The sequence below is a fragment of the Hermetia illucens genome, chromosome 6, assembly GCF_905115235.1.
Source record: "Hermetia illucens chromosome 6, iHerIll2.2.curated.20191125, whole genome shotgun sequence".
Classification (NCBI taxonomy): Eukaryota; Metazoa; Arthropoda; class Insecta; order Diptera; family Stratiomyidae; genus Hermetia; species Hermetia illucens.
The window spans coordinates 17,995,136-18,015,214 of NC_051854.1; the positions used below are offsets into that span (position 1 = coordinate 17,995,136).

General features: G+C 43.2%; 2 protein-coding genes across 2 annotated transcripts in view; both read right to left on the minus strand.

Annotated features, from left to right (window-relative positions):
- The window catches only part of LOC119659011, a 66,676-nt gene that overhangs the window by 29,376 nt on the left and 17,221 nt on the right, over window positions 1-20,079 (minus strand). The window contains exons 9-15 of the mRNA XM_038066896.1: window positions 19,904-20,042; window positions 19,306-19,817; window positions 2,675-2,996; window positions 2,330-2,550; window positions 1,434-1,802; window positions 1,236-1,374; window positions 811-1,181 (exon numbers count right to left, since the gene is read on the minus strand). Coding sequence (XP_037922824.1) covers window positions 811-1,181; window positions 1,236-1,374; window positions 1,434-1,802; window positions 2,330-2,550; window positions 2,675-2,996; window positions 19,306-19,817; window positions 19,904-20,042 — 2,073 coding nt within the window. The remainder of the gene's footprint in view (window positions 1-810; window positions 1,182-1,235; window positions 1,375-1,433; window positions 1,803-2,329; window positions 2,551-2,674; window positions 2,997-19,305; window positions 19,818-19,903; window positions 20,043-20,079) is intronic.
- Window positions 610-10,984, minus strand: LOC119658704 (modular serine protease). Its single transcript, XM_038066313.1, has 6 exons — window positions 10,718-10,984; window positions 2,675-2,996; window positions 2,330-2,550; window positions 1,434-1,802; window positions 1,236-1,374; window positions 610-1,181 (listed from the first exon to the last, which is right to left on the minus strand). The coding sequence occupies exons 1-6, from the start codon at window positions 10,773-10,775 to the stop codon at window positions 665-667; spliced, it is 1,626 nt and encodes a 541-aa protein (XP_037922241.1). The 5' UTR covers window positions 10,776-10,984; the 3' UTR covers window positions 610-664.

A 20,079-nucleotide genomic window follows, 5' to 3' on the forward strand; every position in this document is an offset into this window, starting at 1 on the left:
TCCTTTTCAAGGTGCTTCTCCAACTGTCTAAAACATACCAACACCCTGTTTCTGGAGTTTTCTAGCGGAAGTATGTAAGGGTATCAACCGCAGTTTCATAAATGATTCCGTTCTGGTCGGCCCGCGGCATGTCATTTATAACCTCTTCCGAGTTGAAGAAACGTTTAAGGGTGGCTTGAAATTCTACCGTAGATATGTTGGATATTAGTGTCTTATTTTCCATTGTCTTAATGGTGACCTTAGTTGTAGCGGTCCCCGCTTGAAATCCGTGGCAGTAACTAACTCAAAAACTGTCAAATTTATTTGCTGCTATAGTGGGTGCGCGAATAAATGTGACTGCTGGGCCAGGGACATCGTTCTCAATGGGCGCTGCCAGATATATAGGAAAGGATAAGGGGAGTTATTACAGTGTGAACAGGCACGTAACACCTATGTATTTGGGGGGAGCTGTATCCGGACTAATGTCAATAATACACTGTATTTACTATTAAGCCGGAAAGTGGATACCCCGCTGAGGTAGTGATTCTGCTGTTAGCCAGGGAGCTTATAGTTAAACATTTTAATCTAAAATGAATCGCAATAGGAAAATTTAAAAACGAAATTGTTATTTCGAAAATAACCAATCTATTAAAGAACAATATAACGAAAATGCAAGCATATTTTGTTATTTGGGCGTAAACTTTCCTTTGATTTCTCTTATCATAAGTTCATGATATTGTATATCTGAAAATGCTACATAAGATTTTGTACTGCAGGGATCTCTGCTTAAGCTAGTACTAATGACACCTTCGAGAAAGTAGGTCGGGATACCTTCGATGTCTTTTGTAACCAAAAAACCAGAACCGCTGTCACCTTGACATGGTGCTCCAACGCCTTCGGGGGAACCGATACAAAACTTATCAGCAGCGACGAACGGTTCATAGACAGGCTTTGTATTTCTAATGCATTCATCTCTATCTATAACTGGCAAAGTGATAGCTCTTAGATCATCACTGTAGAAACCATTTGGTGAAACTCGACCCCAGCCTGCAATCTTGCCCATCGTATTGGGTAGAGGATCCTTTGCTCCGTGACTACGCCACTCAACACAAGCCGGTTTGATGTGGGGTTGATATCTTATAAATTCGTTTAGAACCAAAATTGCCATATCATTATGATAGAATGCACTATCTCCCAAGTAGCTGGAAGGAAAGTAACCACAATTATTATTTATGAAACAGAAAGTTCAAAAATACCCTCTTGGTATATGAATTTCTGAAATGTTAAACTCCTGGGTTTCTAGTTTCTCCTTGGCACTATACTCTCTGTAGTTTTTCCCCACCAGGACTATGTACTTCGTGGGATCGATCCTTTTTAACGACACACAATGAGCAGCTAAAATGAAGTAATAAATGTCGGGGAAATTCACAATTCTTGGCATTTAATTCACTTACCTGTAATTATTATTTTAGGAGCTATTATAGTACCCCCGCAAATAAACTCCACACTTTGATTCCTCCGCTGGTAAATAGCTACATGCCACGGGATTCTGCTAACGTCCACAAGACCCGAACCGAACGCTTCTGTAGTTTGTTGTCCACATATTGGTACACAACTGTGAGGAATAGAGTCCCATTCTCCATTGGCACCGCAGGAAAGTGTATCAACAAGCGCCATTTCGTCTGGTCTCTGGTACCCTAATGCACAAGCTGCAGTAGCTATGGTACCAGGTCTAATGGCGTCCTCACAGGGAATTGTGGTCCTATTATATGAGCAAATAACTTGGAATGTGATGCCTTGGATTACGCTATTCGGGCATGTTACTATTAGGGGAAGAGAAATGTTAGTTTCAAAATAGTTACAGCAGAAAAAAAATCATATTTTGAATGGGTTTGGACTTCATCATAGCACTGAGGTCTTAGGTAACTGCTTTACCTTGTATCTCTATACGGTCCTGAAAAATTTCGAAATTTACAACTCTTCAGATAGTCTCTAGATGACTGGCAGTTGACGACGTTGTCATTGCTAATGTCAAAAATCTTTTTCTCGCACATATCGATATACCCGGAGCAAATTATGGAACCTAAACACACTAGTGATGTTGATTACCAAAATGCTGGAATACCATTTTGCAGCATTTGTGCTTGTACCAGATTCTGCTGACCTCTCTAGTCATCTTGTGCTTGCTTCAGAAAGAAACTTTCGAAGAGAACTGTCCTCTCCGCAAAACACAAACCGGAAACCGCCATGGTGGAGCTCGTATTAGGCGACACAAGGGAGAAGAACGAAGAGGCTTAGGTTGCTTAATCCATAATGGAGAAAGCATAATACAATACGCAAATACACTTACTTGAGCATTTTGGTTGAGGATATACCCATGAGCCTCTAAAGCATATATTTTCCTTCCGACCCAGGATAGAGTAACCACTTGTGCATGAGTATTTTATGTTGGTCAGGTCACCTACAAAATCTCCATCATCGAAGGTGAATAATGGATCGGCTTTGGTTGAAATAATCATATTCGATCCAAGTGTCACTCGACATGGGTTAGCTTTTGCTTGTCGTCGCGACCTAAAACAGTTTTCATGTATTTCTGTTGATTAGAATGAATCGACAAGAGAATCCTTTCTTTTAAAAAAGTAGATTTGTCATCCCGAAAGATTCCTTTTTTGTCACACCCATATGTAGGTCTTACCTTATTTTAGATGATGTTTCATTCAAATGTAATGACATCCCGAGATTTATATTAATTGCACTATCGCAAAGGTCCTTGGCTTCATCAGATCCATCGTAACATTCCTTGATTCCATTGCATTTAGCATTGCCAGATACGCAAGCTCCATAGGCACATTTGAATGTATAATTTGGACAGTTGGTTTCTAGACAGAATTCACTACTTTCATCACTTTGATCTCCACAGTTTGCAACCCCATCACATTTCTCGTCAAGTGAAATACATTGTCCACTTTTGCATTGCCATTCGTAGGGTTTACACCCACTGTTTGCGGCAAAGATTCCTGAAAGGGAATTAAAAAATTGAAAATTAGACTAATTATCTACTTTACAGAATTGGTGGTATTTTGTTTTAGATTGGAACACCACGTCAATGTTCCTATTTGCAGTATAAAGAGGTAAACAATCAGTGTAATGACTTGTTTTGTCGCCAACTCTTCTGGAAATCAATTAGTCATTTGGTTTTATGGGATCATCATCTTCAACAGAGCAATAACCGGTGCCCCACTACGCCTGCTCTTGTAAGGAATTTCAGATATCTCGATTGTGCTAATTCAATATCTCTAACAACTGTATAATACTCTGCCTGCTCCATCGGGGCAGGGTCTGTCACGTTTTGCTTTTCTGCCATAGATATTGCCCCCACACTTTCGGTGCTGGACCAACCACATCCAAACGGATTAGGTGACCCGTCTACTGCAGTCTACAGAGGCAGATTTTCTCCCTGTTAGTTGGGGTCTAAAAATATACTCAAAGTCTTCCATAGTTATCATAAAAGACAGCTGAAAGGAATAGGAATTTGTGGGTTAGAAACCTGTAAATTTCGAAACTTTACTGATACGGAAACGTCAATAAGATTTCTAATATGACCTATGTAGTGACCTAGTTTGTGAAATATGTGCAAGCTCCTTGACAACGGTATAGAGGGTCCTCAGAATGCTAGCTTTCTCCAAATTGAGCGAAAAGTCCACCGATTAGCTGGGCATTCTGGACCCAAGTGAAGCGATGGGGACTTTCTGGAAAGCACTCCTTTCCCTTATAAAGCAATGTGTTTTTGTACTCTAGAAAGCCAAATGGTATCAGACGCGAACCCAGCGTCGTGTTGTCACTGGTTGCTACCGCAGGGTGCACTCTGAGGGTCGATTTCTGACAGGATCTTGATACCCAAAGGAGCATCACAGCTGTATGTTGCCATGTAATATTTCCTGTACATTGGAGAAAGATGCAGTTCAAAATTGATTTCGTAAAGTGACATTTTGACTGTGATAATTGATCCGAACGTGAAAATGAACGTAATAACTCCCCGTTGTGAAAGGAGGAATCGATACTTTCAGTCTGAATTGTTGTACACCACCACAGCGTCTCAGGGGTAGGTGAGTAAAGTGCAGTTTTGCAGATTACTTGCTGAAGAAGTTACCATCATCTCTTGCCAGTCAGGCATAAAATGCAAACCTAAAAAGGAGGAGAAGCATAAATTTGAAATCCGGGGCGGATAACCGGCGGGAGTCGTCTGGTCGTTGAGTCGGGCTCCACTAATAGACAGCACGACGTCAAAACCGCTAATCATGGGGTGGCTTGACGTCTAGACGTCACGATGACCAGGGGCATGGCTCTGTCTGCTGCGGTTATTTGACCACAGTCTGTGGCAACCACTCGGCAGGTGCGCGTAGGCAGCGGATGAAGTAGACTGAGGATATGAACCTCTTTAACGCTCTTTCCTATTATTAGATAACAACGACACGGCCAGATACAAAATCTTATCGGCCCCGATTGCACCAGAGATTCGTCGAGCGCATTCCAGAATACGCGCACGTGGCTGTGCAACGGGTCGCAGACCAGTACCGGCTTTGACTTGGAAGTTATCGCGGAAATTGGTGACCAAGGGTCGATGGGGGTAAAGGCGACGGCATCAATAACATCACGCCGCACTGCAGGCAACAGTTTCAGTTCTTGCCGAAGCCCTCTTCTTCACCGTCCGGCTGAAATTTCTAAATTTAGAGAGGAATTCCGAAGAACGTGTATGGAATTCTCGGAAATGGATTCTTTGCCTAAACCAGGTATTCCCAGGCTCTGTGTATTTCCAGTAACTCCGAGAATTCTAACTCAAATCAATGGTGAGATTTCATCCCGGTTAGGTGTTGTCGCTGCTACAACTACAATCTCGTGTTTATTATGGTGCAGTTGCGGCTGTCAGATTGCGCGGTCAGAAAATTCGTTTTCGCATTATTGGTTTGAATGATCAAAGGGATCCACCATGGCAAATTCATCTGGAATGTCGGCGTGGCTCACTAAGGCCGATCAATTCAGCTCTGCCAGCAGACAAGCGACGAATAAAGTTTAGAGGGTTTACAGAAACTATGCCATCCCCAGTGAGACATCCGTAGTTGAAATTGCAAATACACTAAAGCAGAAACTTCTTGTTATATGCAGTTGGCTGCAACGATATGGCGAAAGCCACTCCAGACGTTTTAAGGATGCAACGTACGCAAGGAATCAACGGAGCTTTTTCAGATCACTCAACGAATCCCAACAGAGCATCCAAAGAGTAAAATTTTCGATGAGAGAAGCGAAGGAATATTGGGGTGGACTTTGAAGGTTACCCGCCCAGCACGCTGAATGGATCACCGTCGAAGGCGGCCGCCATGCCGAAGAGAAGATTCGACGAGCCACAAACAAGATCATAAACAGCTCGAAAAATTGGAGGGGCCCAGGTCTGAATCGTGTGTGGAATTTCTAGCACAAAAAGTTCACCAGTATACATGATCAGTTGGCACATAGCATAAATCAGGTCATGACTGGGCCAGAGGAATTTGCGCCTTTCCTCATTGGGGAGATTGCCTACCTTATCCCTAAGAAGGACACGGCACAGGACCCCGCAGACACAAGACCAATTATTTGCTTACCAACCCTCTACAAATTGATAACGTCCATTATTGGTGGAAGGGTCAATGTGCACCTCCAGACCAACGATATTCTATTTGAGGAGCAGAAGGATTACCGAGTCAGGAAAAGACAAGCAACTAGAAACCAAAGAAACCTCTTTAGTTGCTATACCGATAGGCTTTCGAAAACGTCTCGCACACCTGACTAATCGATGTCCTACATCTGTATCTCATTAATCCGAAGCTAATAAAGTTTTTGGCGATAGTCATGGGAGGGTGGCATACCACCTTATCAGTGCGATCATCTGAGGGTACCAATACCTCGGAGCCTATCCATACACGGAGGGACATTTCCAGGGGGATTCCTTGAGTCCCCTTTGGTTTTGCATGGCACTAAACCCCCTTTCATGGCTACTGAATGATGCTAGAGGGCATGATTTTGCAATAAAATATAGCGTACGTGCTAAGTGCGAGTTGACACACTTGATGTATTATACTTAGATGACATCAAGTCGTGTGCTGGTACTGACGACTACCTTAGAAGTCTATTGCGAATAGTAGACATGTTCAGCCATGATATTGGGATGAAATTTGCTGGTGCTTTAATTGCATGCTGAAATCGTATCTCTCTAAGATGAAGCAAAAATGCATTCGCTATTCCTTAATTGGCTTATGCATTCGAAATATTGCCGTAGACAAAACCGATTTGCAAAACGTACCGGTAGTACGGACTACTACGTCCAAATTCCGAGTGCATCATCCAAACTCTGCCGTGGAGCGGATAGATCTGCCTTGTGACATCGGAGGTAGGGGAGCGGTTGACTCTCCTCTGAGTGGGGTGAAGTCAGACCAAGAGCGGATCGGTGAATGAAAGTCAAAGGTAATGCACGGCAAACATTTGTCGAACTGATGGCGGGATTTCTGTGTGCCGGGCAGGATGAAAGAGTGGGTGGAGAACGACCAGTGTAGATTTTGTGCTCTGCTCTGTAATAGCACCGGTGCAATACACGAATAGGCATAATGCTGTATGTAAAGTGATTCATCAAAACCTTGCGTACAAACATAGACTGATGGCGGAAACATGTCTGTTTACCGGTATGAGTAGCAGGCAATACTTGATAGTTCTGCTTACAGTATGTACTGGGACCTGCAAGTTCTAACTGATCGACACATACCACACAACAACTCTGACATTCTGTTAGTCAACAGAAAGGGTCGCTCCGCGTATGATATTGATGCTACGATCTCCCATAGTAGCAACACTGAATGGAAATACGCGGAGTAGGTAAACTGTGAGCCGTTGGCTTAGGAAATCAAAGAAATTTAAGGTCTCCAGAAAGTGGTTGTAGTCCCCATAATATTGTTAGCTGCAGGTATGTACCTAAATCCCTCACGACCTCCCTTGATGTCCTGAGACTCTCATACAATCTAGTTTGAACTATGCAGAAATATATCGTTCTGCATACGTGTTCGATGTTATGGAGAGTTCTCGACAGATTCGCCTAACAACCTGTCACCGGGGACCACCACCAGCGCCGCTTTATCATTTAAGTAGGTAAGATCGGCCGAGCCTAAATACTTGGCGGTTAGTGGTTAGTATTAGGTAAAATTCGACATCTGCCGAGAGTGTGACAACTCAGAAAATAATGATGTTGTGTAATCATTTGCCCGACGATCCAATTGGAAGTGTATTAGTGTAATTCATTCAAGATCGTAATGGTACACTACAGGATTACAGTACCCTGAAGGAGGCAATGTGTTCTGCATTGCGCTCGCCTTTGATTATTACCCTTATTTGACTCAGGTACGCATTCACAGCTGGGTCGACTGGCATTCGACGTCAAGTCACAATACAAATCCCATTGCCACCGGTGGGATTTGAACCGCGATCACGAAGCTAACAATAATAATGGGTGATTTACGGACTCCAGCAGCTTTTGCTGCCTCGTCATTGGTGGCATATTATTCGATCACAGAGCTAAGTTGAGTTTCAACTGATCGATACTATACATCCAATAGACCGACCATTTCTGGATCAGTAGCCGCTTTAGCCCCTGGATGTGCGTAACAAGAAAGACAATGACACTAGCCATAAAAGGGATCACCATATATTGATCGCTACCCTTCGTTGCGTATTGCGTCCACCACATTTGGCTGGGCTGGAGATCTGCGATCCCCTATGATCGTTCACTGACGAACAGCTGAAGAGGCGGAAGGAATATTTCACTTGGTTCCGAACCGTATCATACTCGGTGAGGTGACGGCTCTTGTCGATGAAATGGCTGGTCGGTAACATGCAGCAACGACTTGCTCCTTTAAATTGAAGAGAAACCATTTCGGTGATCAATGCACTCAAACGGAGTAACGCCGATGTGCTTGGCGATATCCCTGCAGAATTATTTATCGATATTTCTGTAGATCTGCTATTCCCATTTGTACTGAAATCCTGAGAATCTGTAACTTTTCTCAGAGAGTGAAAGAAGTGATGATCGTTAAGATTCCAAAGAAGGGCATTCGTCTTGAGTACAAGAATGGGAGGGGTATTTTTTCGTGCTCCTTACCGTTGTAAAGATAATAGCTAAAATAAACCTGGTACGCATCAAAAAACATCTCGAAAGCTTGATTTACAATGAGTAGGCCGATTTTCGCTTTGGACCCTCCTACACTGATCACATCAACACCCTGCGGATCATTTTAGAGCATGGATCTAAACTCCGATCTTCGTGAAATAATTAAGAGTCTCTTGTAGAGGGAGACTTTTAGTACTGATGAAGGGAACAAGTGACTCCCGAAATATCGGTATTTGCAAGGTTAATGAATATCACTCGCGAAAATAAAAGGCAAATCTTAATTATTTCAAATAATTTAATCGCTAAAAACAACGCGAAAGTACACTTAGATTTAGATCTTCGCTTCACTATTCGTTGATTTTGAGAAAGTTTTCGATAGTGTGAACAGGGAGTGTATCTGGAGTGCTCTACGCAAGAGAAACTAATAGCATTTATCAGAGCGACATATGATGGCGCAAAATGTCACGTACTGCACCGAGGTAAAATCCCTGAGGATTTTGAGGTCTAAATCGCAATCCGCCGATATTATTTTTTCTTGTTATCGGTGACATTCCTGATGCTATCTTGTTCGGAGGACATGGATACTCCTGACAACTACGCTGATGATATCTGTTCTCTGTCTCAGCGGGTCATCGGCCTTGGTCAAATGGTTCTAGATTTGAAAAGAAAGGCAAGTCAAGTTGGATGGAAAGTAAACACCAGCAAAACCAAGGTTCTTGGTCTGACGAGTCGTCGCGCTCTCCTTATCTGTATTAATGGGCAGAGCATCGAAGGCATTGGTTAATTTGTATATCTAGGAAGCTTCGTTTCTGCCGACGGTGGCACGCTCCAAGCTTTCGTCAATACCTGTCTGCGTCGTATCATCGGAATGTGCTGGCCTGACACTTGATCGACGTTAATGCCTGGCAGTGGAATCCACTCTTCCGAGATGGCCGGCGAGTGGGTCGCCCCATGGGCACTTGGTGCAGAACAGTAGAGAAGTGCAGTCGTAAGGAGAACTGAAGCGCGATTCAGGTAATCACGAAAGATGGCGCCTCGATTAGGTTGACGCGTTATACCCCGCCAAGTTGTGAATTGACAACCATATATATAGCTCCAAGCAATCGTGAACGCCTGTCTGCGATGTAGCCTTGGAGTATGCTGGCTTAATACTATTTGAAATGAAGAGTTTGGTCGTCGCGCAGGCCAGTTACCCGTGCAGGAGATGATCAGTTGGCGGAAGTGGCAATGGATAGGTCATACTATAAAGAGGAGCGACAACTCCATTTGCGGCTATACCTTGCAGTGGAATCCAATCTCCCAAGATAGTCGACTATTGGGTCGTTCTAAAGTCAGGCGCAAGACTATAGAAGAATAATGTAGGATTCTCGGTAAGTCCTGGAAGGAGTTCGCGTGTATTTCAGCGGACATTGGTAAACGCGCTATGTCCCATTAAGGAATGAATAGCAACCATATAAACGATGGTGGCATCGCATAAATTAAGGACCTCATTGTCTGGAGGATTCTCCTCTCAAACGCAAAAAACCAACTCTTAGAGGAATATGTGAAGACTGGCAAGATCATTATCTTGTACAGTAAGAGCGTTAACCCTTCGTTGAGAAGTGTCGAGCGAAGCAGTTTCTATAAGCTGAAATAGGCTATGTCGTGTCTGAATTTCATCGTCAAGGCTATTGTGGGTTGTAATTTTTGAACCTAGAAATGTTGTGTGCTATGACTTTCTACATAAGATTCGATGCAAGATGCCAACAAAACCCGTAGTATCATCGTAGTTACTGCGAGATCAGAGATAGAGGTGGTGCTACCTCTGTCGGGTGATCCTTTACAATTTTTGGGTGCGTTCTGATGCTGGAAAAGACTATCCTCCATAGGGTCACTCTTGTGAAGCCTAACAAATACTTGACCTCTGGCGCCATTTGTAATGAACGTTGATGTTAAGAGTAGCTATCGACATACGGATTTAACTGGCAGTGAAACTCAGATTAGAATACTCGCGAATTTGATTGAATAAAGATTGGAAATTTTGCTATTTTGAAACACAAACTTGCCCTATTATTTTTTTCTTCGGATAACATTTTCAAGAGTACAGAAAACATTATCCTTGAAAAATAATGCTGTGAATGGCAGAATATTTTATCACGATTACTTATATTATATTGAAGAGTTTGATAAGATCAATAGATGTGAATACTCCTATCAAATTTGCTATGTAAAAACCAAATCCTCATGTCACGTCCAAATGGGTAAAACCCCCATTATTCATAAGTATTCAAAATTTGTTATATGCTTTGGTCTAAACGCCATCAGGAAACGGATTCCAAAGATTTCAGCAAGCTGTCGCTGCACCTTGAATATTCTAGTTCCAGATGCTTTCTCCAATGTCGAATTTGAGCTACTTTGGCATACCTTTTTACATATACATATATATCTGCATTTGAGTAATAGTTTATTGTAATCTTCAAAAACAAGGTTTTAGGTACCGCTAAATTTCAAACTCTTGCCTCAATACAATTAAATAATCCTAAACCTGCGATCCAACTATGAATTGATACTAACCAGTTTTAGAGCTAGACAAAAAGTAGCAAGAATAGACAAAGATGATTAATTGTTTCATCTTGATTGTACCGAAGTTAAGTTGCCTTCGAAGATCCTAAATGTCAATGCTCTTCACACAAGCTCTCCTTCTTCTTTATCCACTTAGCAGATGCACTACACATTAAGTATCTTTTTGTTGATCACTGCGGAGAATATAATTCTCCCTGAATATATTTACTGATTGTCTAATCACTAACTACGATTGCTGGTCATATCAACTTACTATTGAAGACCTCTAGATGGTCCCTGCTACTTATAGTCCAATCAAGCGCCTCACATTTTCGATAAGCTTTTTCAAGAGTATCTAACATCTCTTCGAGTGCATGTTGCCAGCTCATATAGTAGAAGATAGAAGGAAGCTTTCATATTGTAAACAGCGCCAAGCTGGTTTACCAGAACTTTTGTTACCCATTTTGCAATTGTTGCTAGAAAAACGAACATTTTGTATTATGTTGGTTTTGGTCTCCTCAGCAAGGTGTTATTTAATTCTGAAGGTTAAACAAAATCTCGATGTCTTGTTTGTCTTATTTTTTTTTAAGACGCTGGCCTAGACTCACTTTGGTGTCCTGGGATTTTTTTCCATCAAGGAACATGCACCGAAGAAGCTCGGTGAGTTTTCTAAAGGTAATGTGGCTTATATTGTGGGAAATGCTTCCTGCAGCAGGTGGTGTTAATTCGTCCATAGTGAGTCGAAAAGGGACGAAAAGACTGCTGGGGTAGAATCACCAGGTAAAGAAAAAAATGAAATGGTTTACTGCCGTGAAAAGTGCCTGCAAAAGAATTTAGGGAACGATCAGATGAGGTAGTTTTACCTGCTACGGTAGTCGCGCACAACCCGACTTAGAGTTATTAATTACATGGTGGTAACTAGACACTGCCGCAGAAAACAGCCCCGTTCTCACGCCCACTCTAAATCCATGTCGGCAACTGATTGAGAAAACCTGCCTCGTTTATTTCGGGTTACTGTGAATGGTGCCACTTGATGCTATAGTGGCTTTGCAGTCTGATTCGGTGGTAGGAACATTGTTCTTAATGGGTGCTAACACCAAAAAGAAACGGGCCGCTCGTTCGCTTGAAATTCGAGTCGGATTCCGCTTGTGCTTCCATGCCCTTTGCTACATGTGTGAAGTGAAGCGTCACTGTCATATTTAGGTACAAAGGGTACTATAAATGTTTTGTAATCAGACCTAACAGTGAAGCCCATAGTGTTTTACGTAGGCACCTGCCGTGAAACTTAATTCTACGGTCCTCTTAAGACACGGATAGATTTTGTGACCACAATCAGAGCCCCGCTAAGACAAGCAACAGCGGTACCAATCTATACCAAGCTGGCTTAGCATTCATACTGGTGGATGTAAGAATTACCTAAATCTCTACCGAACTATGGAGTACGGCACCCGTGTTGATACGCAACACCACGTCGAGGCCCGAAGGTCTCTTCTCGCTTGAGCACAACCACAACCACCATGAAACTCCCACTAGGCGGGGTCAACCGCAAATAACCGAGCTGTCCTCACATACAACAGGAGTTCACCCGAAGTATGTGAGTCCAGGGGCTTTCCCAGTTCCCATGGTACCAGTATACCCCTGGTAAGGTTTCGTGACCAATTTGCCACTTCAGATGAGTCCCCGTGCAGACTCGGGTCTGATCGCCCTGATTAGGTCTTTGGAGCATTCGCCTACTGAATCACGGCCGGCAAGCCAAAGTGATTACAGTCTGCTTGGCTGAATGATACCTAGGTATTTCAGGGTTTAGATACGCTGAGGTCTAACCGGACTAATTGTGTCGGGAAGTAGGTAGCCCGCTCAGGTAATGATTTCCCTGTGGTCTGGTGGCATATCATGACTTGCCATTAAAAGCGATTAAAAGGGGCTAGCAAACAACAATTCTCTAATTTCTTTTATATAACGGCTTCTTTTCCTCCGCATCAGACTGGTTTTTCGACTAAGACCTTTTGCTTTTCTCAGCAATTACCGTTGTGGAACCCTTCTTAGCATCCTTATAAGGGCTCCCTAGGGTGATCACTTTGTCCAACTTAACAAGAATTTCAGTGATATATAGCTTGGATATTCTGAGGTTTGAAGTCTCGCAATGTGATCAAATTCCTTGTTAAAAAAGGATATACGCTGGAAAAAAAATTCTAGAGGAAATGTCATCGGTTCTTGGGGACTCTACACGTTCATATACAATGATAAACAATGGCCCCGACTATTCCAACAAGTAGCCGAGTCCTGTGAAACCGACCCCCGCCCGGGTCATCCAGTGACAGTAGTAACCGAAGAAACTGTTCAAAAAGTAAATTGTGGTAGATAGTGGAGGAACTGCAGATTGGCATAGAAAGAGTTGGAGAGATTTTGCATGAAAGTTTTCACATCAGAAAAATTAGTGTACATTGTGTACCGAGGTACTGATTTGTGACCTGGAAAAAACTGGATTCTTCAATATTATCCCGAGCTCAAACAAGGGTTGATACAGTCATTAAAAATAGGAGAAAGAAATTCAAATTGGAAAAGTCGATTTTGAATTTGGCTATCACTTTCTGGGACAACCAACGAATTTTACAAATTTATTACTTGCCTAGGGGAGACCGCAATTAACGACCGATACTAAACTAATTTACTAAGTGAGGCAGTCGTACTGTAGAGACGTGGCAAATTGTCCCAGGGAGTGCTGTTTCTGCAAGACAATGCGCCCGTTCGCACCGCTCAGGTTGCAAGGGTTGTCCTAAGAACTACGGGATTCATCGAGCTTGACCACGCACCCTACAGTCCGGACCTGACTCCTACCGAATTTGTTCTTTTTATGGTTTTATGTAAAGCAAAAGCTTATTAAAATCGGTTTACTGTCTATCTTTTTTTTTTTTTAAGAAGGTGGAAATCTTCAAAAGGCACTGGTCTGAACACAAAAGCGTGTAGGATTTTTACCCACTAAAACCACCCCGACTTCCCCCTGCTCCCGGGAACAACCATAAGATATTACATTACAGGGCGGAGTCAGCTCAATCTAGCTTAATCACCTTTCTTCTATACGCTGCGTACGTGATCGCGCTTTTCTCTTCTCCTCTGCCTTTCGCAGTTTGTTATGGATAGATGCGATCATGGAGTTGAGCACATCCCAATCCTCTTAAGTGCTACTATTTTCGGCACTAAATTTTCTGGTACCAGCGTCTCTTCCACAGTATCTCCTAGATTCCTCCTTTCTTCCACAAATCAGTGGAAGAATACATATTCTGGGTCCGTTGGGACTCCATCGCAAGTTGGACAGTCGGGTGAGGTTTCCAATTTAAATCTGCGCAGGTATTGGCGATATCCTCTGTGCCCGGTGAGAAATTGGGTGAAATTATAATTACTCTCACCGTGTGTCGTCTCTCCAATCGTGTCTCATTAATGGTAGAAATGTGCCAGTGAGTCCACCGACCCTTTCCCGAGCGTTCCCACCGCTCTTGCCATCTATTTATGGATCTCTCCCTCTCAGCATTCTTCATGTGCGATGAGGGAGAGATTGGCTTCGCATTGTATATGTTCACCATATCATCTGCCAAGATGTCAATCGGCGTTATTCCAGAGATGACGAATGCTGCATCTGAGACGGTCCGCTTCCATGCCGCTGGAAATATCCCCTCGGATATGCACGCTTTGAACAACTCAGCGAACGTGTTTGGATTTCACGGCAAGCTTAAGGACCTTATTCGGTACTCCGTTCAGGCCTGGCGCTTTATTTTCGCCTATTCTACCGCTGATCCCTGGTGGCTGATGAAATTGTCGTCACATTCAGAAATGGTTGAAATGTGTCGGTGCCCCCCTCTTGCTGAGAGAATAACCCCCGGATAGTTCCCAGCAAGAGGGTAGGACACATGATCTGCGGAAATGAACGGCCTCTGAATTGTCCCAATCACGATTCTATAAATACTTACTCACGGGTTTACGTCCGCTTCTGAGCAGAGCTTCTCAAAGTATTTTCTCTTCTTTCGCTGGATGGGGAGCTTGAGGGTTTTGCCGGCTATCTTATAAGCGCATTCTTTTTGCCCTTGATCGACTATATCAACCGCCCTCTTAGCCGCTCTTCTGGGTCGGTGGCAAGCTGATCGAAGACTGGCTAGTTCACCTGTAGTTTGGTCTTCTACTGAGGAATGGACACCTCCTAGGTCTGGACGCGTCACATGCTTTGGCGATGTATTGAGCCTCATGGAGGACTCTTTCCGTAGAGGCGTTTGCTTTATCAGGTTGATCTAACCACACCTCTATGAAGGTCTGCTCATCTGAAGCTTTTGCAGACCAGCCTGAAATCGTTCTCGTTTTCGGACATGATGGGTATTTGCCCTTTGGCTCAACACATGTCTCAAAGAAGATTGCGTGGTGATCGCTGCTAGTATAACGTTCGCAGGACACACCACATACCAGCGCAGGGCTGACAGAGGTCAGCTCTACAACTAAACCTGACCCCCCTTTCTGAAATGCGTTTACAGCACCTTTGTTAGTCAAAAATATGTTCATCTGCGCAAAAGCTTCTAATAAACTGCACCCCCTTGCATTAGCAACAGCCTTTGGACAGTGTGAAACTTGGTGGGGCGTAGCAGCTGTATACATAGACACCATTACTCTTCGCCCACACAAAGTCACTGGCTGCCTGACTTGCAGTAAATTGTATGGCCTGTCGACCGCAACCCCTATTTAGCCGCTCCATCAGTCGAATCTGTGACTCATATGCCACCGTGACGGTTTCAATACATCATAAACGAACGATGGCGACTTCCATCTCAGATTCGAACGTAGCCTGTTCAAGTATATCCTGAGCGACCCTGCAATGATTGTGGTTTATTTAAATAAACCCCATTTTTTCATTCTAATCAGCGCCTTCCTAAATTCCGGATATTTACCACTTCCGGCACTATGCCGGTTATCCTGTCCGTCTTTTACTTCGCACAATAGGCGCTTGGGTTCCTTATTGCAGTCCTTGGCAATATGGCCTTTCTCCCCACACCTTCTGCATTGATCTAATCGATCAATGCGGCTGGTGCATACCTTCGCGAATTGCCCAAACATGAGCCATTTAAAGCGTCTCTTTGGTGAAGTTTGTTCTCTTAAACGGCAGACCACCCATCGAATCCGAACTTTTCTGACCGCCAAAAACATCTGCGCTGCCTCGTTTTCGATCGTTTCCTTCTTCTGGGCTATTCGTGCTGATTTTCGGAATTGTCTGTCCACCTTTTTTTCTCTTAGGCGCCTGCTGATTGTGTAGAAGATCCCCCTCTTTTTCGCGTGCTCTTTTATTTCGCCGTGATTCCATGGCAGTACGGTTAGACGGCACTTGGGTCGCTTATGACACTGTTGGTACAGCAGGGTTTGGTGTATCCTTAGTATTCTTTTCTTTTATCTGTGGTCTATTATAGAGGACTCTAATAGCCCTCACCATATTCTTTATCGCTTGGCGCACGTTGTGCTTGTCCTTGATAAACTCGGACAACTTAACTATTTTTGGCCCAAGCTGAGTGAAGGGTAATTCCTCCGGATCGGGATTCTGCTCTCTATGAGCCCCGGCAGGGTAACCCCTTTTACATACTTCTTTACTTTTGGCGTTTATTGACCTCGCCTGCACCTTATCCTTTACCGTCTTTGACAGTGGTGGATATTTCATATTTGACGAGCTTCTTTTGGATGGATCCCTTTCTTGGTCCTGGAGTACCTCCTGCTGTCGCGCATCTTGAACATATGTGGTGGATGTTATCACAGTTTTAGTCGTCCAACGATCTGCCTTCAGTTCATCTGTGTTGGTCTTGTTACCGGACAAAAATTTTCCGACGATAGTGAAATGAAGGCGGTGTAGAATAGCATTTTGAAAAGATAGCTAGGGAATATTTTTTCAGTGTCATAAAGCATTATATTCACGATGTGAAAATGTATTTCACGTGGGAGGGATTACATTGAAAGATAAAGAATAAACACCATTCCTTTCTTTTATTAAGTACCTTAGGCTGCAAGCTTATCAGCCGGCCTTCGCAGGTGGTCTGAATGGCTTTAAAAAGCCCTTACTTGCACATGTAATGGAAAAACATGGTTTTGGGGGTCATAATGGGTTTCGGTTTTCTGTATCTTCCACCGTATGGTAATTGTTGGCACACCGTTCGAGTACAGAATTTTCTATAATGTCAGTTGCATTTTAACTGGCTGCAACAAACACTGTGTCCGCATCTTGTCCTAGGGGCGGAGAGCCTCGATCTCCGCAGCTCAATACGATCGTTGTTCGGGATCTGATTGTCGTTCAACGTTGGAAAAAGTTTCTTTCTAATGCTCCATGAAAGGCACTTATGGTCGTCTCATCATTTACGATGACGAGCTGCTTGAAATATGGGGGCAACATTTCACTACGGTTCTAAACCATAAAATCATAACAACATTGGCGCGACAATCCAATTGGATCAGGGCTCTGAATCCTCTTAGAGCACTTCATTCAAGACAGCATTCTGTAGGAGGCAATGTGATCAGCATTGGGTTCGACCGTGATTATGACCCTGGTTTGACATAGATACTCATTCACAGCTGGGTCCACTGGTGTCCGATATCTAGTCACAATACACCAATGAGATTTGAACCCCGACCTTCTGTTAAGACAATATAACTCTGAGCACTGTGCAATCCGAATACAAACCACGCTGGGCTTGCATTCATCTGGGGAGCTCCTACTTCATCTCATCTGTAGACCTTGAGAATCCGAGTTCTCCCGCAGTGACAAAAAAGGCACCCATATTGAGTGCAACCATTAGAAGGCGTCCACTCTGCTGTCGCAAAGATAATAGGTTAAATTACCCTGGAACGTATCAGAGGGTCGTTCAAGGCTCAAACGAGAGGGAACAGGTTTATCTCTCCTTTGAATCTTCCTGCATTGACCACACCATCACCCTGCATAGATGGTTTTGGTGCAGTAGGGAAGTTCAGATCTCTGCTTCACCTGGTGTTCTCCGGAGTAAGGAACATTCAAAACAGAGATAGAACAAATTGTCATGAATCGAGGTAAAGTGTCTGAAAAATTTGAAACGGCCCGGACTCAGCCATTCTGTGTCATCGGTGTCAGTCTGAATTCCACATTCCAATGGACCATGGCATCTTTACTCAAACACCTTGATTATGATGCTGACATCTGCTTACTCCCTCACAGAACATTAAAATATTAAAAAGAAAAAAGCAGGTTCGGACGAAAGTGGCAGTAGATAGGTCATAGAAAAAACGACAACTCCATTCCTGACTATGCTCTACAACGAAATTTTATTGCGCAAAGTAGCTAATGAGTGGGTTGCCTTATAAACACTTGGCCTAGAACAACAGAAGAGGAGCGTAAACTTCTCGGAAAGCCTGAAAGATATTTCAGCGAACTAGCAACCTTGGCGGGTAGACGTGATTAACGCGTTATAACCCCATTCAGGGGAGCATTTACAAGCAAATAAGCGCGGGGGAGATATGACGTTTGTTTTGAATAATGATTATCTACAGCATATAACTGTATTCACATGGTACAGAGAGAAATCGAAAGAGACAATTTCACTGTAGAAGACGCCTAGGGGGAGTGGGGATCGCGGACATCGATAACGGAATAAAACATTACTGCAATGAGAAAAGTGATTGATGAAGTTCGACCAGCGGCAGGTACAAAATACCTTTTACCTTCATCGAAGTTGATGGCACGACCAAAAGGTCAACCGGAACAACAATGGCTTGATACGTTAGATGGCGATTTTTGTCCGAGGAAACTGGCGCGTTCCAACTGTGTAGATTGCTATCGAACAGGGAAAAAGCTAAGGATGAAAAGAAATGGTTCAGAAGCGATCGGGAGTGCGTGGACTATAATGAACGTACATCGGAACTGATCAAAACATCGATAAAGTTAATGAAATATTGGTCAATAATCGCAAATTAACTCTCAGAGAAACGGCGGAGAACTTGAACATTGTCTATAGATCCTTTCAACCCATTTCCATGTTGCAGTATGGTTGATTTTTTGTTGAGGATGCTGGGAGTTTTGTAGGGCACGGACTCCTCTTTTTTGATTTAAACCAAGTTTTCAAAAAAGAACGAAAAAACTGACTGATGGTTTCGTTCAGGGCCCCATCTCAAGTCGTCCGGTCCATCACCAAGTGGGGGCGGACTCGGGACTCCCAGCGTCCTTAACAAAAAATTTACTTCGGCAAATTTACTTACTTGACCTGGTTTAGGCCTGGACTTATGACGGATTTCACTTGAATATATTACGTACCAATTAAATGTTTGCGATTATATTTAAGTAAAGCGATTACCATCTGTCGTTACTTTCGGTCACTCTGCTCCCAGTACAGAGGTGAGGCAGCATCTGATGAGTTACTTCTGCCCTGGACGAAACCGTCAGTGAGTATGGTTGATGCCAAAAAAACCTGAATTTCGCGCAAAAAATGAAACGACATAATTTCCATAGCTAAACCCAAGAACAATTCTTGTCTGGTATTTATCTAAAAAAAAAACTCGTACGTGATAGGATAGCAGCAAAAATCATCTATTTATTTTGAAAACTACAAAACATCATTTAGGCTTAAATCTTGCTTCAAGTTCCTTTATCATTAGTTCATGATACTGTATACTTGTTAGAGCAATATAATATTCTGTGCCGCATTTCTCTTTACTCAAGCTAGTGCTAATCACACCCTCTAGAAAGTAGGTCGGAATACCTTCAATGCGTTTTGGCACTAAAAAGCCACCTCCACTGGCACCCTGACACGGAGCTGCATCGATATTAGGGGAACCGACGCAGAACTTATCACCTGCAATCACCGATTCATATCCGGGCCCTACTTTTTTAAGACATTCGGCTCTATCTATAACCGGCAAAGAGCTAGCCCTTAGATCATCACTGAAGGAACCATTTACCGAAAATCGACCCCAACCTGCAATTTCACCCATCGTATCGGGTAGAAGATCCCTTTTTGCGTAGTTACGCCACTCAAGACAAGCCGGCTTGATATGCGATTGATATCTTATAAATTTGTTCAAGACCAGAACTGCAATATCATTCTGATAGGATGTGCTTTCTCCAAGGTACCTGGAAAGAAAGTAAGAACGATAATTATTAAAGAATTGAAGAAGAAAGCTTTCGTCAATCAAATCAACGAAGCATAGAATATTCACCCTCTTGCTATATGAATTTCTGAAACATCAAACACTTGAGTTTCTGATTTCTCCATGGCGATATAATCTCTGTTATTTTTGCCAACCACGACTAGGTACTTCGTGGAATCAATGCTTTCTGACCAGACGCAGTGAGCGGCTAAAGTGAAATAAAGAGTGACCGAGAAATTCCAAAT